The sequence below is a fragment of the Haliaeetus albicilla genome, chromosome 1, assembly GCF_947461875.1.
Source record: "Haliaeetus albicilla chromosome 1, bHalAlb1.1, whole genome shotgun sequence".
NCBI classification, from domain to species: domain Eukaryota; kingdom Metazoa; phylum Chordata; class Aves; order Accipitriformes; family Accipitridae; genus Haliaeetus; species Haliaeetus albicilla.
The window spans coordinates 45,010,769-45,037,080 of record NC_091483.1 but is presented as its reverse complement, the minus strand read 5'-3'; the positions used below and the strand labels follow the sequence as shown (position 1 = coordinate 45,037,080).

General features: G+C 37.0%; 1 protein-coding gene across 1 annotated transcript in view; it reads left to right on the top strand.

Annotated features, from left to right (window-relative positions):
• The window catches only part of GPM6A (glycoprotein M6A), a 127,138-nt gene extending 124,669 nt beyond the window's left edge, over window positions 1-2,469 (top strand). The window contains exon 7 of the mRNA XM_009929872.2: window positions 203-2,469. Within this exon, the coding sequence (XP_009928174.1) occupies window positions 203-355 (153 nt within the window). The 3' untranslated portion in view covers window positions 356-2,469. The remainder of the gene's footprint in view (window positions 1-202) is intronic.
• The last annotated feature ends 23,843 nt before the right edge of the window (window positions 2,470-26,312 follow it).

Here is a 26,312-nt window from a genome sequence, read left to right as displayed (position 1 = left end):
TAGTAACAGCTGTGAGCTGAGTAATATGAGGGTTAATGAAGCTCAAGCTTGAACTTCACATCATGTTGCTGTACTACTTCTTGCCTTAACGCTCAGTTCCTTCTCGTGAAAACCCAGTCTCTTTCCTGTAGCTTTCAAGTTTCAACTTGCTCTATTCTGACTATCTCTGTTGGTTTCTAACTCTGTGTTACTTCTCTTACAGGTCCATTATCTCATGGTCTTGTCTGCCAACTGGGCCTATGTGAAAGATGCTTGCAGAATGCAAAAATATGAGGATATTAAATCAAAGGAGGAACAAGAGCTTCATGATATTCATTCGACTCGCTCTAAAGAGCGGCTCAATGCTTACACATAAAAGAAACCTTGTCTTACTTTCTAACATGTGAATGCTTTGTTGTTTAACTAAAGGCCATCCAACCATTTTAAAAACAATTGAAAGTGCTTCTCACAAAAGATAGTTTGGGTGACTTACATATCACCCATGTAAAATTCTTGGTTGTCTAGCACTTGGTTTCTTAATTAGTTCTTACTTTGTGTGACCATTATCTACCACAAAGCTCCTAAATAGCCTTTCCTGAATCCTTTTGAGCTAATTAGTTCTGCTAGATCAAGGATACTAAACTATTGTCAAATACAAATATGTGTTTGATTTTTTTAATCACTTTGTATGTGTTATGCATAACACCTTTTGCATTGTTTCTTATATGTTTTTGGAAAAAAAGTAGCTTTTTATACTTTTTAGTTTTGAGTTCAATTAACTACTTTAACTACAGGTATACTTCAAAGGGACCATTGTACGTGATGTACAATATATAAAGAAAACATTCTGATGACTTTCCTTTATATTTGGAAAACTTGCCAGATGGACCCTGATCAACTTGAATGAAGGTCCTAAGAACGTTTTAAACAATCAAAGGTGCAATTTCTAAATTTGTAATAGTGGGTAAAAAAAAAGAAAAAAAAAAAGAGAAAAAAGAAAAAAGGAAAAAAAAAAGAAAAAAGTGCTTCTTATCTTTGTTAACATTGTATTATTATTGATGTTTTTAAAGAATATTCTCTTGTTCCAAGTTCCATGGGTGATAATTCCTGTTTGTATTGTGAGCATGCAGACTGTGGTGCTAACAATGCATGGCCACTTGCCTTTTGAAGGAATTCAATACTACAGCTACCTGTTAAAGAGTTATGGTATATAGACAATTGTTAATTAAGTGATATAGTTATCCATAGTTTTTTACAGAACGATCTCTCTTCAATTCAATGATGGTTATGCTAAATTGGAGCTGTTCATGTGATGATGTAAGAAATTACTGCTTAGCTACATTTATGAAAGTAATATATCAAAAATACAGTGACTGTAGGAGCCAGATGTCTTTTTACCTGCTTTAAAAATTTAAATGGATTGCACCTGTCTGAACTGTAAAAGATATATTAAAGGAGACTTCCATAAATGTTATAGCTTGGCTTCTAGCTTTCCTACACATACTGGTTTACCTGTATTATGTTAAAGTAAGGTGAAAGACCACTACAGAGCTTATTATTTGAAAGTGTAGTAATATATTTGAACCTTTATTTTGATAGGAAAATGTTATCAGAAAGATAGATCATCTTAATTTGAAAGAATTACCTGTATCAAAAACAAAACAAAAACCCCTATTTAAGAAAAGTAAGTATTATGGGACCAAATTTGGTGGATTTTTTTTTTTGCCTATTTCTAATGCTACAAGAATGCTGTAAAGTGTCTTTTAAAGTGATGTAGCCTGACAAGACATTTTTGTCAGTGTTAAAAATCTTAGGTAGTTTTGTGCACTTATTGGACCATTGTGAATTCTCTCTCAGTGTAAGTGCATTTCTAATAAAACTTCTTGAGTAAAACTCTTCTTTGTACTATTACTAGTCATGCATCATCAGTAATTTTTAACAATTCTTGTAGTAAGTAGAGGGTAATACTATAGTTACTTGTGGCATGATAATGCATTAAGTAGTATTAGTTGATTGAATTCTTTTTCTTTTTTCTTTTTTTTGCTTGTTTTAGGGTTTTTTTGGTTGTGTTTTTGATTTGGGGTTTGATTTTTTTTTTCTTTTCTTTTTTTTCTTTTTTTTTTTCACTTAGGCTGTCCTATGGGGTCAACAGTTTTCTGATAATGTGCAGTACCGGTATTACAGTTCTGCAAAAAGTATTAGGAACCTCTTTTGGATTCTATATTGTAGTGTTTCAGTTTTGTGTCTTAAAACGTTTGTGCTGATTTTTAAAACTATGTCTTTTAAACTCATGTAATGATGTTAATGCTTTTGGCTCTTCTCTGGTATTAGAGTTTGTATTTTCACAAAGAATGCTTTGTAGCAGGCATTACAATTAATCTGTTTTGTACATAAATGTGCCAACAGCTTGATGGTGGCGTTTTTGAAATGTAGAACAAAGTGCTTGCAAAAATGTAATAAACACACTTGTGTACTTTGTGTACTTATTAATTGTTTGTGTCGTGTAGTTTTTTCTTTGCCTATACCAGACAAATCATTGTAACCAGAAATGGAAGAAGCTTGTTCCTTCTATTGTCCTTGCTATTGGAGGACTGTTCTCGGTATTATGCATTTTTTTGTACAACCTCCTTTTAGATGCTCAGGGAGATAGTTCCTTTAGCAGAAATTATGAGAACAAAGAGTAAAATTTAAAAAGATAATAATCTGTAGATGTTACATTAATTAGAAAATACATCTTTGTCAAATCTGTGACAAAAAATTCTTATTGCGATGAATAATTAAAAAAAATATAATCCAAACTCTAAAGAATGATATTCTTATCCCCTTTCATGACACATTTCCCTCTGGCCTGTACCTTTACAAATCACACATAGGTAAAAGTAGAGTGTGCAGCCTTTCCATGGCTAGAAATTGTCCCTCAGTTTGGGGTAGTTTGTTGCACTGAATTAAAACTCCTGGTCAGTTCCCATGAGCAGATTGCTTCTAATATGTCTCTCAATCAGTGTTTAGTGTCAGAAATGATATAACCTAAGAATAAGAGAGTAAAATAATTTCTAAGAGCAGAATTTTATGGTCTGGGAAGAGCCAGGTAGCATGAGCCACACTTGTTACATTTTTAACGTATCAGTCAAGAGAACAACTGGGCAAGATTCACATTACTGCAGTGTCGTTTGGAACAGCTCAACAGAAGCTGGTCTGACATCAATTTGAATGTTGCTGAGGATACTAATACCTGGATATTCCAGTAGCTAATGCTTTAAAACCTTGATAGTGATATTGCATTACTTATATGCATGTAAAGTTGTTTAAATGGTTGAGAGAAATCTATAGCTGTGCCAATTAACATGATATCGCTAAGCAAAATTAATTAAAGTACCATTTTGCAATGGGTTTGTTTCTCAGTTAACTAGCTGTTATATAGCTCTTTGTGTGCTCTCGATGAGAACACGTGCCATAGTGGCAAACAATTTTTCATCAGCAGCACAAGCCAAGGGAGTAGAGGAGCTTTCCACAGCACATCAGTCATAACTGATTCACTTCAAAGTCTGTGCATATTTGGTTCATTCCAGACTCTTCTCTGTTGACAGCCTAAGCTGATTTTTCCTGAGGTAGACTGCATGGATCTTGATTTCTAGAGACTCTTCTCTGCTTAGTCTAAACCTGTGACTATTGTGCTTTTCAGAAAAAAAAAACCCAATTGTAGATCAATCCATCTGGTGCAGTTTTTTGCTGCACAAAAGGGTGTGGTTAAAGGAAAATTCCAATTTAAGACGTTTCCAGCCCTACATCCTCAGTTTTGCATTTTCTTCACAGTTTACTATGCCCTAACAATAGTTCTAACAGCATGTTGCAAAACAGATCAAAAATTTGCTTGAGTTAGAAATCCCTCCCTCCCATTTTCCCCTACCCACATCATCTCTTTTTTTTTTGCACAAGGTTGTTTTATCCCTCAGCAAGATTGTATCAGCATTTCTGTTTTCAGCACAAACACACAAACCATTCAATCAGCATGATTTAGGCAATAGTGAAGTGCACCCCAGATGTGGGGATGAGGGCCTACAGCAGGGGTGGAGAGAAAGGGAATTTTTAAGTCAGCCTCATTCCTGAGGCCAGTGTATCATATAGTTGGGTGGTATAGTTAAAAGCAGGAGGCACTGAAATGATTTGCTAATTTCATATTTCTAAATAGTTAATGATTTTTTTTTGTCACAGGAGCTAAAATAAAAGGAGGATTTCTACTATAATTGGAAATATATCTATAAATTCATTGGTTTTAATAATATATGCAATTATTAATCTTGACTTAGTGCAGTTATTTAAATTGTAATATGTATGCATTGATCATAAGTATTTTTTGAACATGACCGTGGTTGCAATTCACCTTCAGTCAGTATAGTAATTTTTAGGACAGAGCATTTCTGTACTGTACTTCCTATAATAATCAATGGCAAAAGTTTATAGACTTCTTTCCATCATTAAGATCCAATGCGTTTTTCAATTATTCAGTTCTAGGTTGCCACAAGTGTTAATATAGCTGGTTTTCTGAAGAACACAGCTCAATTCAGCTAAACCATAAAACAGTAGACTATAATGCATTTCGTCCCAGGAGGGGAAAGGTGGTGTTTATACAAGCTCTCTCTTAAAAAAAGCAACATTTTATTTACATTGGGTTGCACAGAAATCCTGCAAATAGATATTGTTACGCAGCAAAAAAATTTATGTCTCCAGGTGATATCACATTTCAGCACTGCATCCATTTTGAGTAGATATCAATTGAAGAGAACAAGCTCAAAGCACTTAATATATTTAACAGCTCTTTGTCCCACATGAATTCTTCTGACTTGTATTTTCTACAAGGGAGGAACTCCCGCAGTTTCTGAAATTTGAGATTTTCAACTATAGTTTCTTGTTCTTTCAGATACCTGTGGAGAATTCCAACACTTCAGAGGGTTACTTCCATATTTAACAGTTGCTAGCAATGATGGTGACAGGTAAGTGATTCTGCTGGGACAGTGAGCGAGCTGGTGACGAGTAGAGAAGTGGATCATCTTTGGCTTACAGTAGTCTAAGCATCAGTCAGGACTCTCGCAGCTATTCTGCAGGGAGAAATTTGTCCTGAGAAAACAGTGCTGCCCACGTTGTAGAAGCTGCTGTGGACTCTTTCCCCATGTCAAGTGGAGTCTGGCCAGACAAATGTGAGCCCCAGAGAAGATCATTTTACTTGCTTTTTGAATTGGCATTGCTGAACTTCCCATGGCTGAAAGGGATGATTTGGGGGCATGTATATCTCCTCTAGAAGTGGTGAGGTAATGTCAAACAGAAGCTCTTTTCACAGCAGCTGCCACAGCTATAGCAATAACACAGCAACAACTGAAATTTTGCCACTAGTTCCCAATTATACTAGAAAAAAGAGTTAAAAAAATAACAAGAGGCTTGCATGAGTATCCTATGGTTCTGCATGTTGAGGTTCTCAAGCCAGAAATGCTGTGTAGGCGAGAAAAGTGATGAAAAGAGCTAGGTTTTCTGATGTGTCTAAATATTTTTTCTTCTCAGCTGTCCAGGAGAAATGATACTTATGCATGAAAAACCTTCCTACCGTTAATAGAGAATATTTTGGTCTCTGACACTGTAAATCCTGTGGTTTTTTTAAAGAGGTTTAGTCACCTGTATTTCTCCTTAAGGATAAATATTAATTTAAGAGCAATTCTCATCGGGGAACAAATTTATCCTCAACAAGTTCATGTCCCAATTAAAACATGCAAATTAATTCCTGGACTTTTATGATTTAGCCAGCTTAGTTTGCATGTACAATCTCACCCTCACAAGTTCCGTCTTTTGGAGTAATAAACTAAATCACATGGTTAGACACAGAGGCAAATTGTCAGCTGGCTGGTTTGAGCTGATTAAGCAGACTGAAACCTTTCTCAAGAAGGCAGTGTTGAACCCCTCATATTGATGCCATCTTTTGAAACATGGAATAACAAGTTAGGCAGGAATACCTTATTAAGGTATTTTATTCATGTCTGTGTTCTCCTTCCACGATTTGTTTTTTCTCATTGACATGCTGTTCCTTGTGCCATAATTTTAAATGGAACTGAAACAACATACAACTTGCTGCTACTGAGAAGGGGTGATCTCACCAATGCAAGTGAGTGGTGTGCCTCATGGCTGGAAACAGGGATGAGGACAGTGAAAAAGAGCAAGACAGGGACAAGGAAATGTAAGATTCTCCCTTCCTAGTAAGCCCTAGCTGCAAGGTAATAAGCTAGGCTCAGGACCTGTGCCTCAATTAAAGAACTACGTACAGGTATGCCTCATAGGACTCATGGGCTCAAGGAGTAGTGAGAGTTTCTGATGAGGTACAAAGGGCAAATACTGCCTGGAACATACTGATTTTGGGCAGCATGAAGCCTGTTTCTTCTTAAAGGAGCAGATGGCTGAGAGAAACCTGTAGCTGCAAGTTACCTTTAATTGTCACAGTAGGACCAAGTCGCTGGTGGCCTGGCCATGTGTTCTCAGTTTCCCTTCCCAGCATGAGTGACTTGATGGCAGAGCAGATGTGTCACATACGCATCTGCATGGAACGATCAGGTAGAGTTTGTGTCATTTAAAGTAGCTCACAGGATGATGCAGAAGAGGACCACCGCTGCAGACATAATCCTGGCCTCACTGAAGCAAGGTTGTATTTCACTAACAGAAGGGAACAAAGTCAGGATTTGAGGATGAGCAGTCTGGAAAATCCGGTGTTTGTATCATTTGTTTAAAACCAAGTGAGACATGTTAGGATTTTTTGCAATGTAATAATTAAAGTTAAGTGATTGCATTTTTCATGTCTTTTAAATATACACATACATGCATACAATATATAGTCTGATAAAATAGATTTTTTTTTTTAATATACAGTTAATCAGTGCTCTGTTGTCTGAAATTGTACTATTCCAGTTATAGAAGAAGAGTCAGCTGAGATCCTGCAGACTTTTATAGTATTCTGATGTCCTGTGGGCCTGTAAGCCCATTATCTTTATTCAACAGGGTTTTTTTTAGAACCTACAGCAAAAAATACAATTAATGGGTACCTGGATAAATCAAATACACTTGAGAAGACACAGCATGAATGGAAGTCTATTAACAAACCTACTGGAGTCTTTTGAGGGTGTCAGCAGCCATGTGGTTATTAGCAGTCTCTTTCATTTCCAATTTATTTAGACATCCAAAAGGCTTTTGACATAGTTTCTTGTCAAAGTATTTTAAGACTAATCAGCCATAGGCAAGTCCTTGTATGGGTAAATGATTGGTTAACAGATAATAAATAGGACAGTTCTTACATTAGAGGAAGGTAATTTTTGGACTCTGGGTTCCAGACTAGCTCATCTTTGAGGATGGTTGGTCCTGATTCTGTACGAACACCTCCATCACTTTCAGGCAGAGTATCTGGTCATTTCTGTGTTTTACGAGGTTGGTTGTTTTGGACTTCTCTGTCTTTTGGGGCACACAGCTCTCTTTTCCTCATTCCTAGTTTGAATTCATCTTATCTTAGTCATTCTTGACCCAGGGAAAAATGTTTCTGCTGTAGGTGAGCAGCAACCAGTTTCCTCACTGAAGAGGTGCCACTTCTATTGCCCCAATACTTCAGCTAGTTGACATCCTCTATGCTGAACACACCCATATGCATCCCCTCGTCCTTAGAAGTTTGTAACAGCTGCAAATTCAGAGAATAAACCTTCATGCTACACTAATATTAATGCCACCTTTAAAGGAAAATAGGAAATTCAATGATTAGGTGAACTTTTCTTTCCTTACAGGACAGGGCATTTATTTTATTCTGCCATATTCATCAGATACTTGTGCAAATGGTAAGATAATCTATGAAAATAATAGCAGCTTTTACTCTTCTTTATGAGCCTATTCAGCTTTTTTTTTATTTCTGCTAATAGCAGGCCTCTGGGCCTTCATGGTGTTGTTTTTTTTCCCTTCAGATCTTCTAAACATCCTGATAGAAATGTTAAGCATAATAGTACTATAGGATTTCCCTCAGAATTTTACATGTGCAAGTACACGCACAAGCAGATTTTTTCCCCCTGTCATTCTTAAACTAGCTAAATACTGTTCTTTCCTCTACACTCTCTGGAGTATAACCTCAGGTGCTGTAAATTCATGCTTGCTTTGCCCTAACCCTTTTCCTGGTGCCCCCTTCACCAGCACCTCACTGCCCCTGGGCAAACCATTGCTGGGCCTGGCTTCCACCTTCACCTCTGCAAGTCAGGTCTGCTCCGGCTGCCAGCAGCTGAGAATGGCTTTGGCGTTAATCTTACCTGGCTCTGAGCAAATGTGAAGCTGTACCCAGTTAAGTCCCTGCCACAGTTATTCATCATGCTTCTCCTGGCACGTTCTCAACCTGATGATCCAAATTTGAGGAATAAGCGGTAATGTGGGTACTCTGTCGTCCTGGTTTCAGCTGGGATAGAGTTAATTGTCTTCCTAGTAGCTGGTACAGTGCTATGTTTTGGGTTCAGTATGAGAAGAATGTTGATAACACACTGATGTTTTCAGTTGTTGCTAAGTAGTGTTTAGACTAAGTCAAGGACTTTTCGGCTTCTCAAGCCCAGCCAGCAAGAAGGCTGGAGGGGCACAAGAAGTTGGCACAGGACACAGCCAGGGCACCTGACCCAAACTGGCCAAAGGTGTATTCCATACCATGTGACATCATGTCTAGTATATAAACCAGGATGGGGTTGGCCTGGGGGGATCGCTGCTCGGGATTTAACTGGTCATCAGTCAGCGAGTGGTGAGCAATTGAATTGTGCCTCACTTGTTTCGTATATGCCAATTCTTTTACTATTGTTATTGTATTTTTATTATTGTTGTTGTTGTTATAATTATTAGTTTCTTCCTTCCTGTCCTCTTAAACTGTTCTTATCTCAACCCATGAGTTTTACTTTTTTTTTTCCCTGATTCTCTCCCCCATCCCACTGGGTGGGAGGGAAGTGAGTGAGCGGCTGGGTGGAGCCTAGTTACTGGCTGGGGTTAAACCACAATACCTGTGAAGACTATGGAGAAGACATTAACTATGGAGAAAAATCTGAGTTCCTTAAAGAAATTTCTATCATCCTTCAATACTCCTAGTGTAAAAATAAGGGAAAACCAGGAAGTGGGGGAATCTTTATACATACAATACGTTACCATAAATCCTATGCAAATTTGTGCTATGCAATATTTTTCAACTGATAGTCAAGATTTATTGTTGATGTTCTTTAAAATCAAACAAAATCATAAATAATAATATGAGACAAAAGAATATTTTCCTAAATCTGGGGAGGGGTGTTCATCTCGGACAAAGCAGCTGATAATAAAAAGACCCAAATCTGCTAAGTTCATGAAAAGACATTGAAAGTAATAATGTGAGTTCATACCATAATTTATATGATATACTTAAGTGAAAGATAGGAGGTGTTAATTGTTTTTCCTAAGGAAAAAAGTTTATTAAAAAAAGAGAATTAAAAAATCTCCTTATTTAAAACACAAGACCGGCTGACAGCATTCAGGAATGATGTGCATTTTAATGTTTTGGTAATTTGTGTATGATGTGATATTTTTGCATTTTGACAATAACTACATAGATTCATATATCCATTTGTATTCAATTTCATTAAAATATACTAGACAGCCGCGTGCCTTGAAGGAGCTATCAAACTGTGAAAGTCATCTCCTTTCACCAAGGGTTTCCCTGCGTGCCATGGGGAGCAGCAAGAGCTTGTTATCTGCATTAATCTTTTTAACTGGATTAAATTCTTGAGAACAAAATCCACTCAGTTCCTGGACTAGTATATGGGCCAGATCGGTGGAACAGGTATTTATGAACAGACATGCAGACAATTTGACTATGTTCCAGAAGATTACAGTTAAACTCTGGGTCACAGGTTCTCCCAGGAGGCTGAGAAGACTGCATAATTTATGACTCTTTTTAGGGTCACAGTCCTTCTAATAATTCTATTGTTTTGTTTTCTTTTATCTACCTGAAAATAAAATTAAAGAAAAAATTATAGAGAGCCTTCTGAGTGAAAACAAATCTGTGTTTGATCCAGCAGTGTTTTGGCTACGTGAGTTCTTGGTTCAATGCTAGACAGGGACAACAAATACATAATCTAGACACTTCAATTTGATAAGTGTTTCGCAGATCATTCATTTCTTCTCTGTTATGAAGCATAGATCATGGTCAACCAGTATTACAGACTGTATTGCCTTGAAAACCTGGTGTCAAAATTCTCATTTGCCTGCAAAAAGGTACCCTTACTTATTCTGTATTTTTAATTTGGCAGCTGCAGTCTTGATTTCATATACTTCCAGCTGACCTAATCTAATTTCTTCTGTGTTGTTAAGTAGAGAGACTTTGTCAATAACATTCCATTTGTTTGACGTTGATGATTTTGGCCATTTTCAAAACATTTTTGATTATTTTTATAATACATTTTTTTCTGTATGAATTTTTGAAAATGCAATAATCTCAGCTCTATTTCTTTCTAGGAATTTGTTCAGACTGAGAAATCTAACTAACTAAATGTGCTTATCCTTTCTTTGGAAAGCATTATAATTTTCAAAAGGTCTCTGAAGTTCAAAGTGAATCTTTCTTCTACCTAAATGAACTGATTCAAAAAACATGGATGTAATCAAGTAAAAGTACTGTGGTGACACTGAAATCAGATATTAGACATATTTTTCTGTCCTGAATTACATGTCAGCATGTGCTGCAAATAGCCTGTGGAGTGGTGTGCTGGTAAAACAATCTTCCTATGACATTCAGGCAATTTGTTTCTTGATGACCAGACCCATCAGACCTGATGGTGTAAGCTAAATAAACATCAGTGTAAACACTAACAGAAACTATTAGGGAATTCGTATTTTTTTTCTGCCCATGTGACGGAGCTCAGTGTTCTAATCATAGCAGTGTAAGACACTATTGTGGGTAAATTGAAAGCATGTTGATCTTCATGCTTATTCTTCAGTACATTTAAGTATCTTTACATATAACCCCCCCCACAAACACAGCACAAGGAGATTATCCATGTAAGGTATTATTTTGTTGTAGCTTTTGATGGCAATGAGGAAAATGGTTGAAGGGGAAGACTGTGGCCAATCTCGTACTGAAATTTGTAGAATCCTGACATCTGGTGGTAAAACTACTTAAAACAGAAAGATGTGGCTAATTACTTAGTCGCTTTGAGAGAGTATGAATTTAAATAATCGCTTTCAGGAGATTATTCCAATCTGTTTCTAGTTCTGTATATTTAGAAATTCTTCTGTAACATAGCTTAAAAACATCTAAACACTCAGTCTTTATATAAATATATAGGTAGATTCATCCCTTAAATCTTAGGCATAATTGGTAAATTGGCAGGAAGTCAATAATTAAGGATTTCAATGGTGAACCTGACTTCTTGGCATTGCTTATTAATCTGAAAGGATTTTTAATTTTTAGCAGTTTTTGCCACCTACTTTAGAAATGGCATTTGTATATGATTACTGTTGCAAGATAATACTCTGAATCAACCCCACCAAAATACTACTCATTTGTATAATATGGGGCGCTTTTTTATATCACAGGTGCAATTTATAAAAATGCTTGCTTACTTTACCTGGTGGGAACACAGGGCTGCTAGTCTTTTAGAAACACTTTATCACTTTCTAGAATAAACATACATTTAATTAAACTAATGAGTGGTAGTAGTGGCAGCTTCCAGCTATATCTAAACCTTATTTGGCATTAAAGCAGCAAGCACAGTTCTAGATTCACTTGGATGTGCTTGGTTCAAAAGCCATGGGATCATGAGACGACCACGAGACAACTCAATTTGGTACAGATTGCAGGAAGTGGTGTTACCCCTGTAGATGTGGAAGTTGCATGTTAAGCTGCCCTGATATCTAGCAAGCCAAGCAGCTGTTCAAACCCAGGTTGTGTTACTGCTAGAGCCTAAAGCATAAAGAGGGATAGACTGGATGACACTTATGGTCATTTTAGATGCCTTAGGATATCTCTCCTGGTCTTCAGCTACTACTCCAGAAGGGGTGTCAAACGTGACATGTCTCATATCTGTTAGCCCTGTGAAGGGTATCAAACACCCTAAACCATGCAAAATGACACTGCGTTACTAGACTTAGGTAAGTGAGTCTTAGATCTCTTGATCTCCAGTGTTTTGGCTGGGGCTTCTCAGCACAGGGAAGTCAGCAGAGCCAACCCTGCTGCTGCGGTCTTTGGCTCAGCCCTCCAGTCTGGGCTCCTTGGCAAGGAGACAACACAGGCAAGTCCATCTGTGGCTCTTCCAGCTCTCATAGGATCCCAGCTGGAGGAACAACATGTACATACATAACACATGTAGCCCTGCTCTTGATATCGCATTTCCCCTTAACAACTACTTAAAATATAGATCTGATTTAATAAGGAAAATAGGAAGGACTGCACCTTGGAGCAAATGAGAACCTTAACCTTTCATGTTCTGTTGCCTTCATAAAGCAGACTTACTTGGTGACTGAAATGGAAAATAGTAATTGTATTTAATGTTTAGAAAATATTTAAAAAAATGCATTCATTCAATTCAGCTGTGTTTTTTTCAAATGAGGGGAACCTTATCAGTAAGAAGGTCATTATCAAAACAAGACTTTAGCAAGAGGAGTGAAACCTTTGGGAAAAACAAACCAAACCAAAAAAAAAAAAAAAAAAAAAAAAGAGTTTATTGCCTTGCCAAACATGTAATTTTCTTAGTTCTTCCTTACTTCAGTTTAACAATGAATAGTCCCTTCCCAGGAAGAAAATTCCAGGCTAGCACAAAAATAGTGTTCTAAATAGAATTGTCAAAATGTATTGTGATATTTTTAAGTATGGCAAATGTGCCTTTGCCACTGCTTAATTTTAGGACATACTTAAGTTTACTTGCACAAAGATCTTGTCTAGATGACAATAGCTGGCATAATTACATGTTGGTTTCTTGTTTGATTGAACCAACTGTTAAGCTGAATTGGAGACATGCCTCAGAAAAAACAGTTTTCTCCCCCAAAATAACGAGCATAAAGAACTTCCATGTTGGTCATAAATATGTATTTATCACTTCTGGAACCCACTGCATTAAGACTTTCCAGATATCCAGACTAATTTTATTTGAATTTAGGATATTGTACTTTTGTCTTTCATGAAGTATTCTATAAAACTCTTCAGCTAAGCCCTTGCTTCTCTATGAGTTTTATCGGAACTATTGTTTCAGAGAGCAATGTTCTTCTCTTTAGTAGTTTTTTTGTTTGTTCTTTTGGTTTTTTAAAATTCATAAAAAGATGAGATGCATTGCTTATGATTTATCAACTTCCTGAAAGAAAGGTCAGTAACTGTTACCACAACCTTTATTCAGTCTAGTGTACATAAGAAAAACGTCCATTGCCTCTTGCCAGAGATGCTCTGACTGGTATTGGAAATGACTTTCTTTTACTGTAAAGTCTTCATTTATTTAACATCAAAGAAAATGCAGAATTTGACACTTTGATCACTTTTACCATTATATTTTCCAGCAAGAGTTAATATGGTAATACAAAACGTTGCTGTACCAAATGTAAAGGTCCAACAGATTAATTATTTGATGCCATTACTACATGAAAATATAGATGGTTAATGCAGAAATATGATAGAGAATGACCTTATTATAACTGGTATAATAATGTAAAAATCATCTGAGTATAAAATATTGATTTTAATTGAAGCATTAATTACTTACCTGTCAGCAAATATTTCTTGCCAAAATCAAAAAGCACGAAATTCTCTTAAAGTTTATTAGGAAGGAGGCGATGTCTTCCTTAGAGACTATTCACATTAGTATGATCCCTGAACAGTAATGGTCACCATGATTTCCCAAATAATAAGATTATTATGTTGTATATATTATTATATATTAAATATTATATATTAATACATGTATTAATATGTAATATATTATATATTAAATAAGATTATTATTTGGGGAATCATGGTGACCATTACTGTTTAAGGATCATATACACAGCAGTAATTGTAAATACGACTGAAAAATCATAAAGGCATAGTTGTTAAAAGTTTTTTAAACACACAAAAAAAATTACTATTTAGAATTAGTAATTTGGACCACTTTGGCATATAATTTTATTTCAGAAAAGTGGCTATGGCAAGTTTCCATCACAGACTCAAAATCAGTAGAATCATTTTTCAGTAGTAATGTTTGAAAACAAGTTGCAGTTCTCTTTTTTAATATATTAGCAGGCTGAATGTATGATTTGACTGCTGTGTTCCTGAAAAAGATACAAGATCCTTCCCTGATCTCTGTGGGGTCACAGATGAGTGTTGCCATTCAGTGAGACATTAGAAGGGAATTCAGCTCCACAGTAAGGGAACTAGAAGCATCCACATGTGAGGTGTGTGTGTGTAATCTAGTCCAGTGTCTAAGCTCCTCTTCTAGCACATGGAGTCTAGAAAGAAATTCAGACCAGCAAAAGGTGATGCCCAGGATCTTGCCATCTATATCACCGCAAGCTCTGTTGACTATCAGTATTGTTTGATTTAATTGCCTAACCATAGGTATTTACTGAGATGTTGTAGGCTAGACCACTTAATCTCCAGTTGCCAGTACAGAAAACTGTAAGTCTCCTGTAATTCTTATGCCAGATCCATCAAGACAACTGCCAGCTCCATGCACGTATCATGGGTATGCTAGGGCATCATCTCAGAAGGTACCACATGCATTCAGTTGGCTGAGTTGAACTTGGGATCTAAACTGGCTATAATGAGATTTTACACATTTTGCTTACATGCAAACACCTAAACTGAGGTGTTCAAGCAGCGTGACACTTCAGAAATTTCCAGAAGTAGGAGTGTTATTTGAGAAATAAACACACATGATCAAAATGTACAGAGATCCAGGACTAATAAACGGGTGCTATAAGTACTTTAGGTTTTTTTTTTTTGTGATAAGCCCAAACTAGGCCAAGAAGGACAACCTTATGAACTCAAGCTAGTTTAATTAGAATACAATTCTAATAACCAAAACCACTTTGGGTACAGGTCTTCTCTCTCGTTGCAGTTGGGGTTTGATATACAGCAAGACATTATCCCACGGCTGAGCTGTATCTGCTTGGATATCGGAGCTGGGTCTGCTACACCGCTTGCTTCCTTCTGCACACAAATCCTAAATACCAGAGGTAACATCTTACTGAAATGCCTGGAGCTGTTTTCCCACTTGGAAGTCCCATTTTGCCTTCCTGCAGACTCAGGAAGAAGTTTGTCTAGCAGATAGGACAGGGCTGTATTTTTAAAGTTTTCAAATGAAGCCTAAAGGCTAGAGGTGAAATGAAAGGTCCGCTATGAAATGCACAGAACTCAAGATAAACACCATCACAAGCTTTTCAAGCACAGAGCATGGGGAAGAGTAGCAAATGACAAAGAAAGAACTACAAGTGAAAAGGGAGGGCAGCAGAGCTGAAGCTCTGTACTCTAATAGAGGAACGTGGTTGCTGAGGTGTGAGCATACGAAGCAGAGCAGGAGGACTGCAATACAGGACTTGGGTCTGTACAGTTCAAGCAGAAAAAATGGCTAGAGAGGTAACCAGTGAATCTGGGATGAGTAGCGATCCTCACTGGGTTCCTGAAACCTAGGCTTCCTTTCTGAAGTTACTAAGACATAGGTTTCTTCACAAACCTTTTTTCTTAAAAGTAATTCAAAACCGGCTGCATGGGAAGTCAGGGTCTAAGACCAGAATAAGGCACCAAAATAAGTGACTAGACAAATGGAAAGACAGAGTATCTGTAGTCAAATTTCTAGTTCAAGTGGAAATGTTGGCAGTTTAAAACCACGTTAGCTGCCAAAGCCTGACTTCGCTGTCATTCCCCCCTCCCATTCCCCAAATGTGTGAAATATCTTCCTGCACTCCTCTCATCGTTACTTCTGCAGCCTCTGCAGTCTGGAAGGAGTTCTGGGACTTGGCTTCTGGCACTAAACGCAGGTAAAGGGACTGTTAGCACGTAGTTTTAAAATCTACTTATCTGATAATTTTATTTAGTGCATTATATTTTCCACATATTAGTACTTATGCTCTCCTTAACTGCCACATAACCAGCTGTGCTACACATACACTGTTAAACATTTTGCTAATTTGTGTACGCCTATCTCAGAGCTGGTTTTGATGGAGGAGAGCAAACTATTCCAATGAACTGGTGCAGGCAATGAAACAGATGAACACACAAAGCAATTGATGGAAAAATGGGCAAATAGGTATTGCTGGTAAGGTAAAGAGGATGTGATAAGAAAAAGAAGAGACAAGACAAAATGAGGATGACAGGGGAACAACAACTAAGGGCCTGAAGGGGATGGGAGCAAATCAGAACTTGATGTGATGTAGCAGGGAGCCCTCAGAGTGGAAACAGAGCAGGGACGGGTCATGCCCAGAACAAGGGCCACAGTGGGAAACCCACTGAAGGGGCAGATAATCACCAATCTGATACAAGACTAGAGGGCAGATTTGAATGAGCGGGAAAATATTGGAAAAAAAAAAAGATTCACAAACAGACATAGAGATGAGATATGTAAAACTATTTAACAGTATTTGGAGATCCTGGACATGAGTCCAGAGAGAAACTGGACAATTTACAAATTCCGTGGGACCTTGAAATTATATTAAAAAAAAAAACTGTCAAGAGACATTCATATTAAGTGCCTTTTGACAGTAAGACATCTGGGAACACCTGTAATGAGGCTGAAATACAAAGTGAAAAGCAAGCTGAAAGATCTTCCTCTGTAAGTCTATGAGCCACTGCAAAGTGACTTAGTCATTGAGACTGAGGAAGAAGATCACATAAGAACAGAGAGCAGAACAAGATAAGAGTATTTATTTTTTAATTTATTTATAACATCAGAATTATAGCAAGCAGCAAAAAGATTTTAAATATCTGACAGGATTTCTCTGCCATGTTTTAGAAAAGTTGTGTAGAGTATTAAGAATTTATACAGCATATAATTACAGGAAATAAAACAAGCATTCCCAAAGGTAATTTCTTTCCATAAAAATGTAAATGTACTTTATACTACTGTTTAGCCTGTCTTCTGTAGTGTGCTTTTCTACTCCACGACTTTGGAAGTAGAAAATATCTTACTATATTGAGACAGTCTTCACATTTCCAAAACCTATTAGTGGACCACTGAAGGGATTTCTAGAAATCCACAAAGGGATTTCTAGTCTGTGTGATTAGCCTGGTACCACTTGCTGGTAATTGTTGGTTTTTTTAATTATGAAGATAGCAACAGTAATGAAAAAGATAAACCTAACAAAACCAAGGAAATTAAATATAGTGCAAATGTTTGCTTTTAGGTTCAGAAGGTGTTACAGTTTCATATGTGTGGCATGACATATCCTTTAAGGAAGATGAATTTCTCTACACTGCTGCTCAGCCAGGAGGAAACTAACAGACTCCCAGGAAGCACACAGCTTCTCCAGCTTTCAGCCAGAACTAACGCAGATGTTCATGCCTAAGTCTCCTAGATCCATCTTAGGAGTCTCTCTGGTATGAGGTGAAGGACAAGGCAACACCAATACTTTTCTTCTGATATCTGCTCATTTTGTAATGTAATCATCCCAGTTGTCCTTATCAGCCTCTCTGTTTTGTCCTTTTGTTTTGGGTAAGAAGAATTGTCTGCTGTGTTACTTGTCTGTGGAGCATTTCATTCAAAGGGGGGGTGTTCTCTGGCTCCTGATAGATGATGTGCACACAGCCTTTCATGCTGGCAGGTGTTATCTCCTAGTTTCCTTTTGTCTGCTCCATCTTCTTTTCTATACAGTTTTCCAGCTCTCAGGAATGCCTTTTTTATCCTATGTTTGTCTAGCAATAAGCACTAAATTGTGCTGGCCTGAGGATGTTATGTGATACAAATATTACATACATAACAAATGAAAGTTATGAAAGATTGCCTAGTGCCTTATGAGTGTTTCTGGTCTATTCTGGTAAGGGTCTCTACAGGTTAGCTGGAGGATACTAAAATAGGCAGAAGGAAGTGGTAGCCAAAAATTAGTGAAATTCAGAAATGTTGCTGTTTCAGTGTGTGTAAATGGAACCCTTTAAATTTCAAAAATTTTCAAAAAAAGAGGAAACCCTAAAAATACGTAGACTTCTGCTTTGTGTGAACATGTCCTTCTGTATTTTTATTACATTCTATTTCAGAATTTCTGAAATTGAAATATTTTATTCAGTCATTAAATTATTTTGCTTTTCCTCACATGAATGATAATTCAAGCTGCCAGTATCTCCTTGCAGGACTGGCACGGTGCAAGGCAGACTTGGCTGTCAGAGCTGGCTGGCCCATAATGCGGATGTTCACACAGCTTTCAGAGCATTAGGGAGCTTAGCTGAGGAGACTATGAAGGCTCACATTACGTCTTCCCTAAGGAAACAGTTTAATGTCTCAGAATTTTTAAAATCAGTTTGAAATGAAACATGTCAGGAGCTTTGGGCTAGGTAGAACTAAGCCAAACCAAACTATTTTATTTCAGTTTCAACCGACAGCATTTGGGGAACATTTTCCCAAATAACAGTTTGGATTGGAGGAAACTATTTTCATGAGAGGAATCACTCCAATAGAAAATAACTGGTCACCTACTGTATTAATGCTTTGTAGCCACTGTTTATTCCGAAAGGCTAAACCCAGATCTCTTGCTGCTGCCTGCTGTTGTCACACAGAGTGTCAGTTTTATAATATTGTACTTTCTAAACAGCCTTTAAACAAAGAGAAGGTATTTAGTGCCTGATACAGTTTCTAAGCATGTACAGGAGATTTTGTTTGTGGGACTGAAAGAGGGTGCCAAACCCTAACCTTCTGACTAATTTAATAGTTTTATAAAAATGGCAATGATATGCTAATTGTATTGTCCTTTTACTTGTGCAAATACTCATGTGATAAAAATATTTATGAGGTTAGATGCTATGCCAGAATGTCAGCTGGAAGTCTGTTTAGGTTTCTGCTCTACATATGCTTACATGTCTGCCACTCCTCAAATCTCTTGCTTACATACCCCCATAAAAGCAAGCACACAGCTGCACTATTAAAAAAAAAAAAAAAAAAAAAGGCAGCTGTCAAAATGCTGCTTTAACCAGACTGCAGGTGGCATGCTAACTCAGCCAAGAGATGGAAGCAGGGATCTCTCCCTCTCCCTAGCAGGATATCAGAAGACTGCAAATCTCTCACAGCATGAATGAAAAATTAAGAACTTGGAATAAAACCAAGAAGCTTCTCTTTAACTCTGTAAGATGGAGAGGAGTGGCAACAGCATTTCCCTGTTTGCCAAGCAATAATCACTTAGTGACTGGAACATGGATCCCTCCAGATCACTGGTCCTGGTGGTTATATGTGATCTGAGAAAGTCCTCTTAGAGCTCCCTTCAGATTTTCTGCAGATTTAGACAGATAAGAGAGGTTTTTAGAGGTTTACCACAGAAAAAGAGAAAAAAACCCCTGTTCACTGTTATATAATTAAACAACAACAACAAGAGCCAAAAGAAAGACCACTGATATTCTGTTGCATCAGAGGATTATTACAAGCCTAAGCCCTGAGCTTCTAATGTCTTCTGCCACCAGCCCTCCACCCAACACCAATGCTTTGTCAAGCTCATAGCAGTGCATCAATGCAGTACTTATTTTCCATATCTGAAAATATAATTACAATATCCCACAGGAAGCCAGTTTATATGTTTTGCCCTTAAGATTACATTCTGATTGAAGTGAAAGGTGAACTTAAGTGCTGAATGTCTGGTTATTCATTTTGCTTAATTGCTAATTTGATTTGTCAGCCGATATATTTTCAGACAATGCCAAGGTACAGTTCTTGGGATGGTGTGCACCAGGCAAAATGGATGAGATTGTGCCAGGCTTGGCCTGTCACGTTATAAAGTCCCCTACCAGTAATGCAGCAAATTTGTTGCCATTATTTTTCCATGCTTGCATGTAAAGTCTGTAACACCCATCCTCAGTTTTCCATGTAAAAACATTCTGATGGATTACAATATGTCCTTCATTTTATATCTTTCTCTCTGAACTTTAAATAATTAAAGAAAATAAGAATTATGTTATAGAGCTGTAAAGATACCATATATAGGCTGACGGAGAGATGCAGTCAAGAGCTATGCAGTACAGATATGGCCAGTCTGTACTACTTGGCTCACTTGAGGTAACAGCCCCTTGCCTTGTTCTATTTGTTAGTTTACGTAATCTTCCTTTTGTTAGCATTTATGGTGTTAGTAATTTGTATTCTCAATAGTGCTTTTGAAAGGTTTGACATTTTTCCATTAAGATATAGCTTGGAGCAGGAGATTTAAAATCTTCTGGAAGGCCTTATACAAGAAGTAAAACACTGTCTTTCACTAAAGTCAGAAAAAACCCACCCTTTTTTTTTTTTTTTCTTATTTGTCCCTAAGCTGAAATGAAAAATAGCGTGTAAAGAATAGCAGAAAGAAATATACTGGTTACAAAAATATGAAGACTACTATTTCAGTCTAGTTTGTTTTTTCTACCTGACTAGCAAAATTGCTTCTCTTTTATAGACTTGCAAATAAGCAATACCATATTTACTACATGTATTGGATTGGAAACCACACAGAACAAAGATTAAGAAAAAATCATTTAAAAGATGGTATTTTCTTAGCTGAAAATTAATGTGAAACCCCCTTCCATCATTCTACTGCTGCTTGTTTCTCTTCTGTCCCACACCAACAAATAAGTTTTGCCAATAGAATAAGGGAAAACAGAAGAATTCAAGAAAAAAAACCATCTCTTCTGAACATATCAAACACAGGCAGAGTGGACAGAGTTTCTGCAGAACTGTGATTCTGTTGTTATGCTAACTGAGAATAAATGCTTTAATATGATATCAGAAGTACCTTGTGTAGAGGTCTTAGCTAAAACACAGTGCGTAATTCAAAGGATTTGGCTCTAGCAGAAATGTATGGAAGTCTTTCAAATATGGCCAGGTAAATGAAAAAGAGGGCATGAAAAGACTGACATATTCAGCCGAGCAACGCAAAAACTGAGAGGATATGCCTCTTGTCTGTAACAGAAGACTTGTATGACAGTGAATACTAGGGAAGGAGAAATAGTTATTCAGTCTATTAGCTAACACTGGTAAAAGAATAAATAGGTAAAAGTTAAATGTTAGGGTTTTAGGCTGGAAATTAAAAAAAAAGAAAAGACTCTAAACCTTTAATGTAAAGATTTTCTGTAGCAACCTTCTAATGGGAAAATAGAAGGAAAAATTAATATCTTATTAGACAGCACTTAATAGTAATTTTGAAATAATTCTATGGTATTTTTTTATAACAGCAAAGAACCAAACGCTGTGATCCCAGAGATCACTCTAGGTCTGCATTTCTGCCTTCATTTCCAAACCATTAAATAGGAATATATATTTTCAGTGCTAGAAGAGAATTGGGAAAAGAGGGCTTCACAGGGGAGCTGTCAGTTAAACAAGTTTTACACTGTGGGAGTCTTACCTGCAGATAAAGGTAAGAAATTTTTCTTTATGTAATTTCTCCATGTTCCTGGTTTCTTTTTGTATAAATGAACCATTCAGTGCTTCAGTGAATTGTTTTGAGGATGGATAGGATTAATGCTCAAAAATATAGCAGTATCCTACAATATCCTACAATATCAGTTCAGCTCAGTTCATCTCTCAGTATCTATGTATCAGATTCAAGTTTGGAGTCAATAATCTTTGGAACAAAACCTGAATCTGAGTTTTTACCTGCTCTGATACTGTGATCTCCTCTTCTCTCTTCCCCCCTCCTTCTATTAAACAGATTCAGCTCAGGCTCATCTAAATGAAAACCTGATGTTGGGGCTATAAACTCCACGACAAGGTGAATTTAAGAGGATGTCTATTGATACATTAAATACTACAGCTACGTTACCAGAATGGTTCAGATCATACCAACAAGTTTATTTTTGAACTAAGTAATAGTGTATGCAGAAAATTTCCACAAGGTGGGGATGAAATGATGTTTCATATCAAGAAGTTTGCTTTGTACAGGACTTAGTTTATAGTTTGTACTCCTTTACAAATTTTATGGAAGCAAAATTTCATCTTACAAGTCAGGGATTCAAATAAAATATTCATGAAAACACTGTAGCTTTTCACACTGATGTACGATACAATATAGGCTTATTTTAATAACTCAAACAGTGTAATCCTAAGGGTTGTTAAGCACTGGTCCTGAGAGAGTTCAATATTTTTCACTTTGTTTGATTTAAAATTGATCTTATGCTTCATTTGCCTAATGTTTTATTGTCCTTGATTTAAACTTCAACATTTTAGTTTTATAATTATGGAAAAATATGCTGGTTTATAAAAGTGAAGGTTCATCTTGTAATGCTGAATCCAAATAAGAATGGTTATTGCAGCATAATATAAGACAAAATTAAATGCAAACAATTATAATACACATAAATCAGACCTAAGGAAATTATGAACTAAGTATAATAGGAATAAAATGTTTTACTTCTTAATGGTATTAATGAGTTCTTTTACTAGAATGTTTTGCCTAGTTTGGCTAGTACTCTTATTTCAGAAGAGACATGAATGACTTCAGAGCTTGCTCATTTGCTTGTTTGAAAGACATTTTAAAAGCTTTTGGTTATTAAGGAGGAAATGAAGCATTGGCTTGATCAAGAGCTACAGGAAACAGAATACTCATGGTATTAGAACCAGAGTGCTAATCAACGATGTTAATTTAACTGTGTGTTGTGTTACACGCTATCTAGAAATGGAACAAATACTGCATATAACAACTTAAATCAAGAAGAAGAGGCATGTGACGCAATAAAATCAAGAAGAGACTTGCATACATTTGCCTGTTTGCAAACTGAGCACACAAATTTCCAGTTTAGATTAATTCTGCATAATTACAACAGGTTATGTCAGGCTCCAATACTCTCTGAACAGATTCCTTTAGATAGTCCACACAGGAAGGGGTTAATGTTTTAATACCAAATTTACTTATTTGAAGATGTTTGAGTCTACACAGGATTTTCATTAAGCAGCATGATACAGCAATGTATTGAAATCACAGCATAAGCACAATATAGCAATTACAATATGCAGTTCGATCACAATATGGATGCGATTCCCATTACCATTGTCGATATGCTCACTGTCACAACGTTGGGCCTCCCCAGTAGCTGGGAGGAATACATAAGTTGAAGCTTGCTCAAGTCATCTACCTTCTTCTAAGGTAATTTTGTTGGTTGCTCAGATTTCATACTCTGTGTTGGGCTGAGCCAATATACACTTCCCCCTGAGGGTCTGGCTAGCTCAGGAAGGCATTCACACCTCTTTTGGTGTGATCAGACTGGTTCATCAGCAAAACTCCACTTGACACCAAAGTTACCATCCACTATTCTGCACTAGGATAATAGAGTAGGTAGGAGGTGTACCAGCTGGTATGAGTGCAGGTGACCAATTAAGTGACAATGAGTTACAACCACACAGCAGCCTGGATCTGAGCTGTGGATCCTAAATCAGTGCCTTTTCATCTACCCATCCTGCACCTATTAATTATGTATTATGTCTTTATCGTGCCATTTCTATTGGTTTTATTCTGTTACCTGGTTGCTAGGGACACACTCAAATTCCAGTCATAAGCAGCACCATATGTTTAATTCAGGCCATATAGATTTGCATTTTACATTTGTTTTTATATTCTTTTCCCTATAACACTGCGAATGTCCACTGCATACTTTTCATTGGTTTTTAAGCCTATAAACATCCTTTTCAGTAGTCTATTCTGAAGCTGCCTATAAACTGCATGTTCGAGATTGAATCCATAACATGGCTCTAGTAACTAGTATTCACAGTTTTCAGGCCTGAGTATCATTGATTTATCTTACATGTTTGATTTTAAAAGAATTGCTCTTGGTCTTCTGAATCATGGTCTATAGTGGATAATTCTATTACTGAAAATATGCTTTAGTATACAATTTCTGCAATTCTTACTCATGATGAAAGTTAATTGTAGATGGCAGAATACTTTTATTATCAGTAAGACATAAATACATTAATTGAAGCTATTTAATTGGATACATTACTTAATAACACTTTTATTAGCTGTTAGCAATTCCGTTAACACTATTGGGTCATTAACTTTGATACACCAGACAAGTGCAATTTTGTTGTAATCAAGAAAGTGATAAAAGGATAGTTTGTGCACCACAGGACAATTTACAATAGCAATAAAGTCTAATGAAGTCTATTATTCACTCTTTCCTTTTAAAGGTTGAGTTTAGATTATGATATCAAACATCTGGGAGTGAAGCAGATAAGAGAGGGGGCATTCTGTCCTAATACAGCATTTACAGTTTGCACTCAAGAGATTAGAATGAAGGTATAGAAAATAAGAAGATTCCCATGGGTGATGTAGATGTGATTCTGTGATGACAGTATTTTGAGCCTTGGAGGAAACCTATTCTTCAGATTGAGTCTGAGTCAGCAAGATTAACCTCAGCTAGATTTTACTTTGACTATTGTTACAGCATGAGATCCCACTGCTGGGGTTTTAGGTTTATATGAAGAGGAGTCCAAAAAAGAAATAGTGGATTTATTCAAGATGGGCAGACAGCTTTGTTTTCCCTCTGTATGCATTGGCATTAGGCTTGGCACAGGTTTCCTTGTCACAAGAAAGGTTGCTGAAGCTATGAAATCCCACTGTTCCATCAGGTTTGCACCCACTCATGCCTTATCACAGTCCTTTTGGAACTTTGTATGCTGAATAAGATTTCAGCAAAAGGTTAGAGTAACACAAAGTGGTGGGACCTGATTAGGACCTGCCTTACAGTGAATAGATGTAAGACTGCTTTCCAAGGACTTGTAAGTTTTAAGGTTGCACAGAGGCTTTGAATTCTAGAATATAGGGAAGCCTCCTGTGGAGGGTGCAATAATTTTGGAAATCTCTTAGAAATTTGTGTGTTTTGTAAGAAATTTCCTCAAAGGTTGGGGAAGAAACTGAGGCAGCTTGAAGCTGTGCTCTGTTTGTGATCTTGAGATTAGATCTTTTTGTATTTAACTTTTTAATTTATAAAAAACAAAACCAAAATCCACCTACAACAGACAAATGTCAGAAATGGGCTCTACCTTCTCAAGTATGTGCTGTAGCAGTGTATAGCATCATGCCTAGGCCTACAATGCTCATATTCTTGGCTACACTCTTGACTAGATTCAACAAGAAGCACAGGAAGAATGAGTTACACTGTAGAAAGCTATATAAATGAGCTGGTGGCTAGGACAATCCCATGTTTCCTTTTTCCCTTTTCCCCCCTTTTTTCTTTTTTTTTTCTTTTTTCCTTTTCCTCTGTCTTTTTCTTCTTCTTCTTTTTTTTTTTTTTTTCCTTATTCTTTTTAAGTGTAGGAGGTGAACTTGAGCCTTTCACTCACTCATTAGTGAGGAAACAGTTGGATGAGGTGTACCCAAATGCAGTTTACCCTGGGGTTTGTATAAATGCTGCTAGTCCCCCTCTGTCCCGGTTTCAGCTGAGATAGAGTTAATTTTCTTAGTAGCTGGTACAAAGTGGTTTGGATTCAGTGTGAGAATAATGTTGATAACAAACTGATGTTTTAGTTGTTGCGAAGTAGCGCTTACCCTAAGTTAAGGATTTTTCAGTTTCCCATGCTCTGCCAGCAAGCAGGTGTACAAGAAGCTGGGAGGGAGCACAGCCAGGACAGCTGACCTGAACTAGCCAAAGGGAGATTCCATACCATAGAATGCCATGCTCAGTATATAAACTGGAGGGAGTTGGCTGGGAGGGACAGTTCACTGCTCAGGCATCAGTCAGCGGGCAGTGAGCAATTGCATTGTGCATCAATTGTATTTTCTTGGGCTTTATTTCTTTTTGTTTGTTTGCTTTGTTATATTCCTTTTTGTTACTAGTAGTAGTAGTATTAATAATAGTAGTAGTAGTATATTGTATTTTACTTTAGCTACTAAATGGTTCTTATCTCAACCCATGAATTTTACTTCTTTTTTCAATTGTTCTCCCCATCCCACTGGGAGGGGAGAGGAGTGAGCAAGCAGCTGCGTATTACTTAGCTGCTGGCTGGGGTTAAACCACAACACCCTTTTCCACAGTAACAGTAAAGCAGTTCCATACTCTTTCCTGCCTCCTCACTCCTGTTATTCGTGACTGCAGTGGGACTGCAAACTGTGCCTTCATCTAAATCTTGCTTCTAAGTTTTGCCATCTCACCAACATGGTACTTCCCTTGGTCCGATGCTGGTATCCTGAGGGGGAAAGCAAGGCCAGGACTG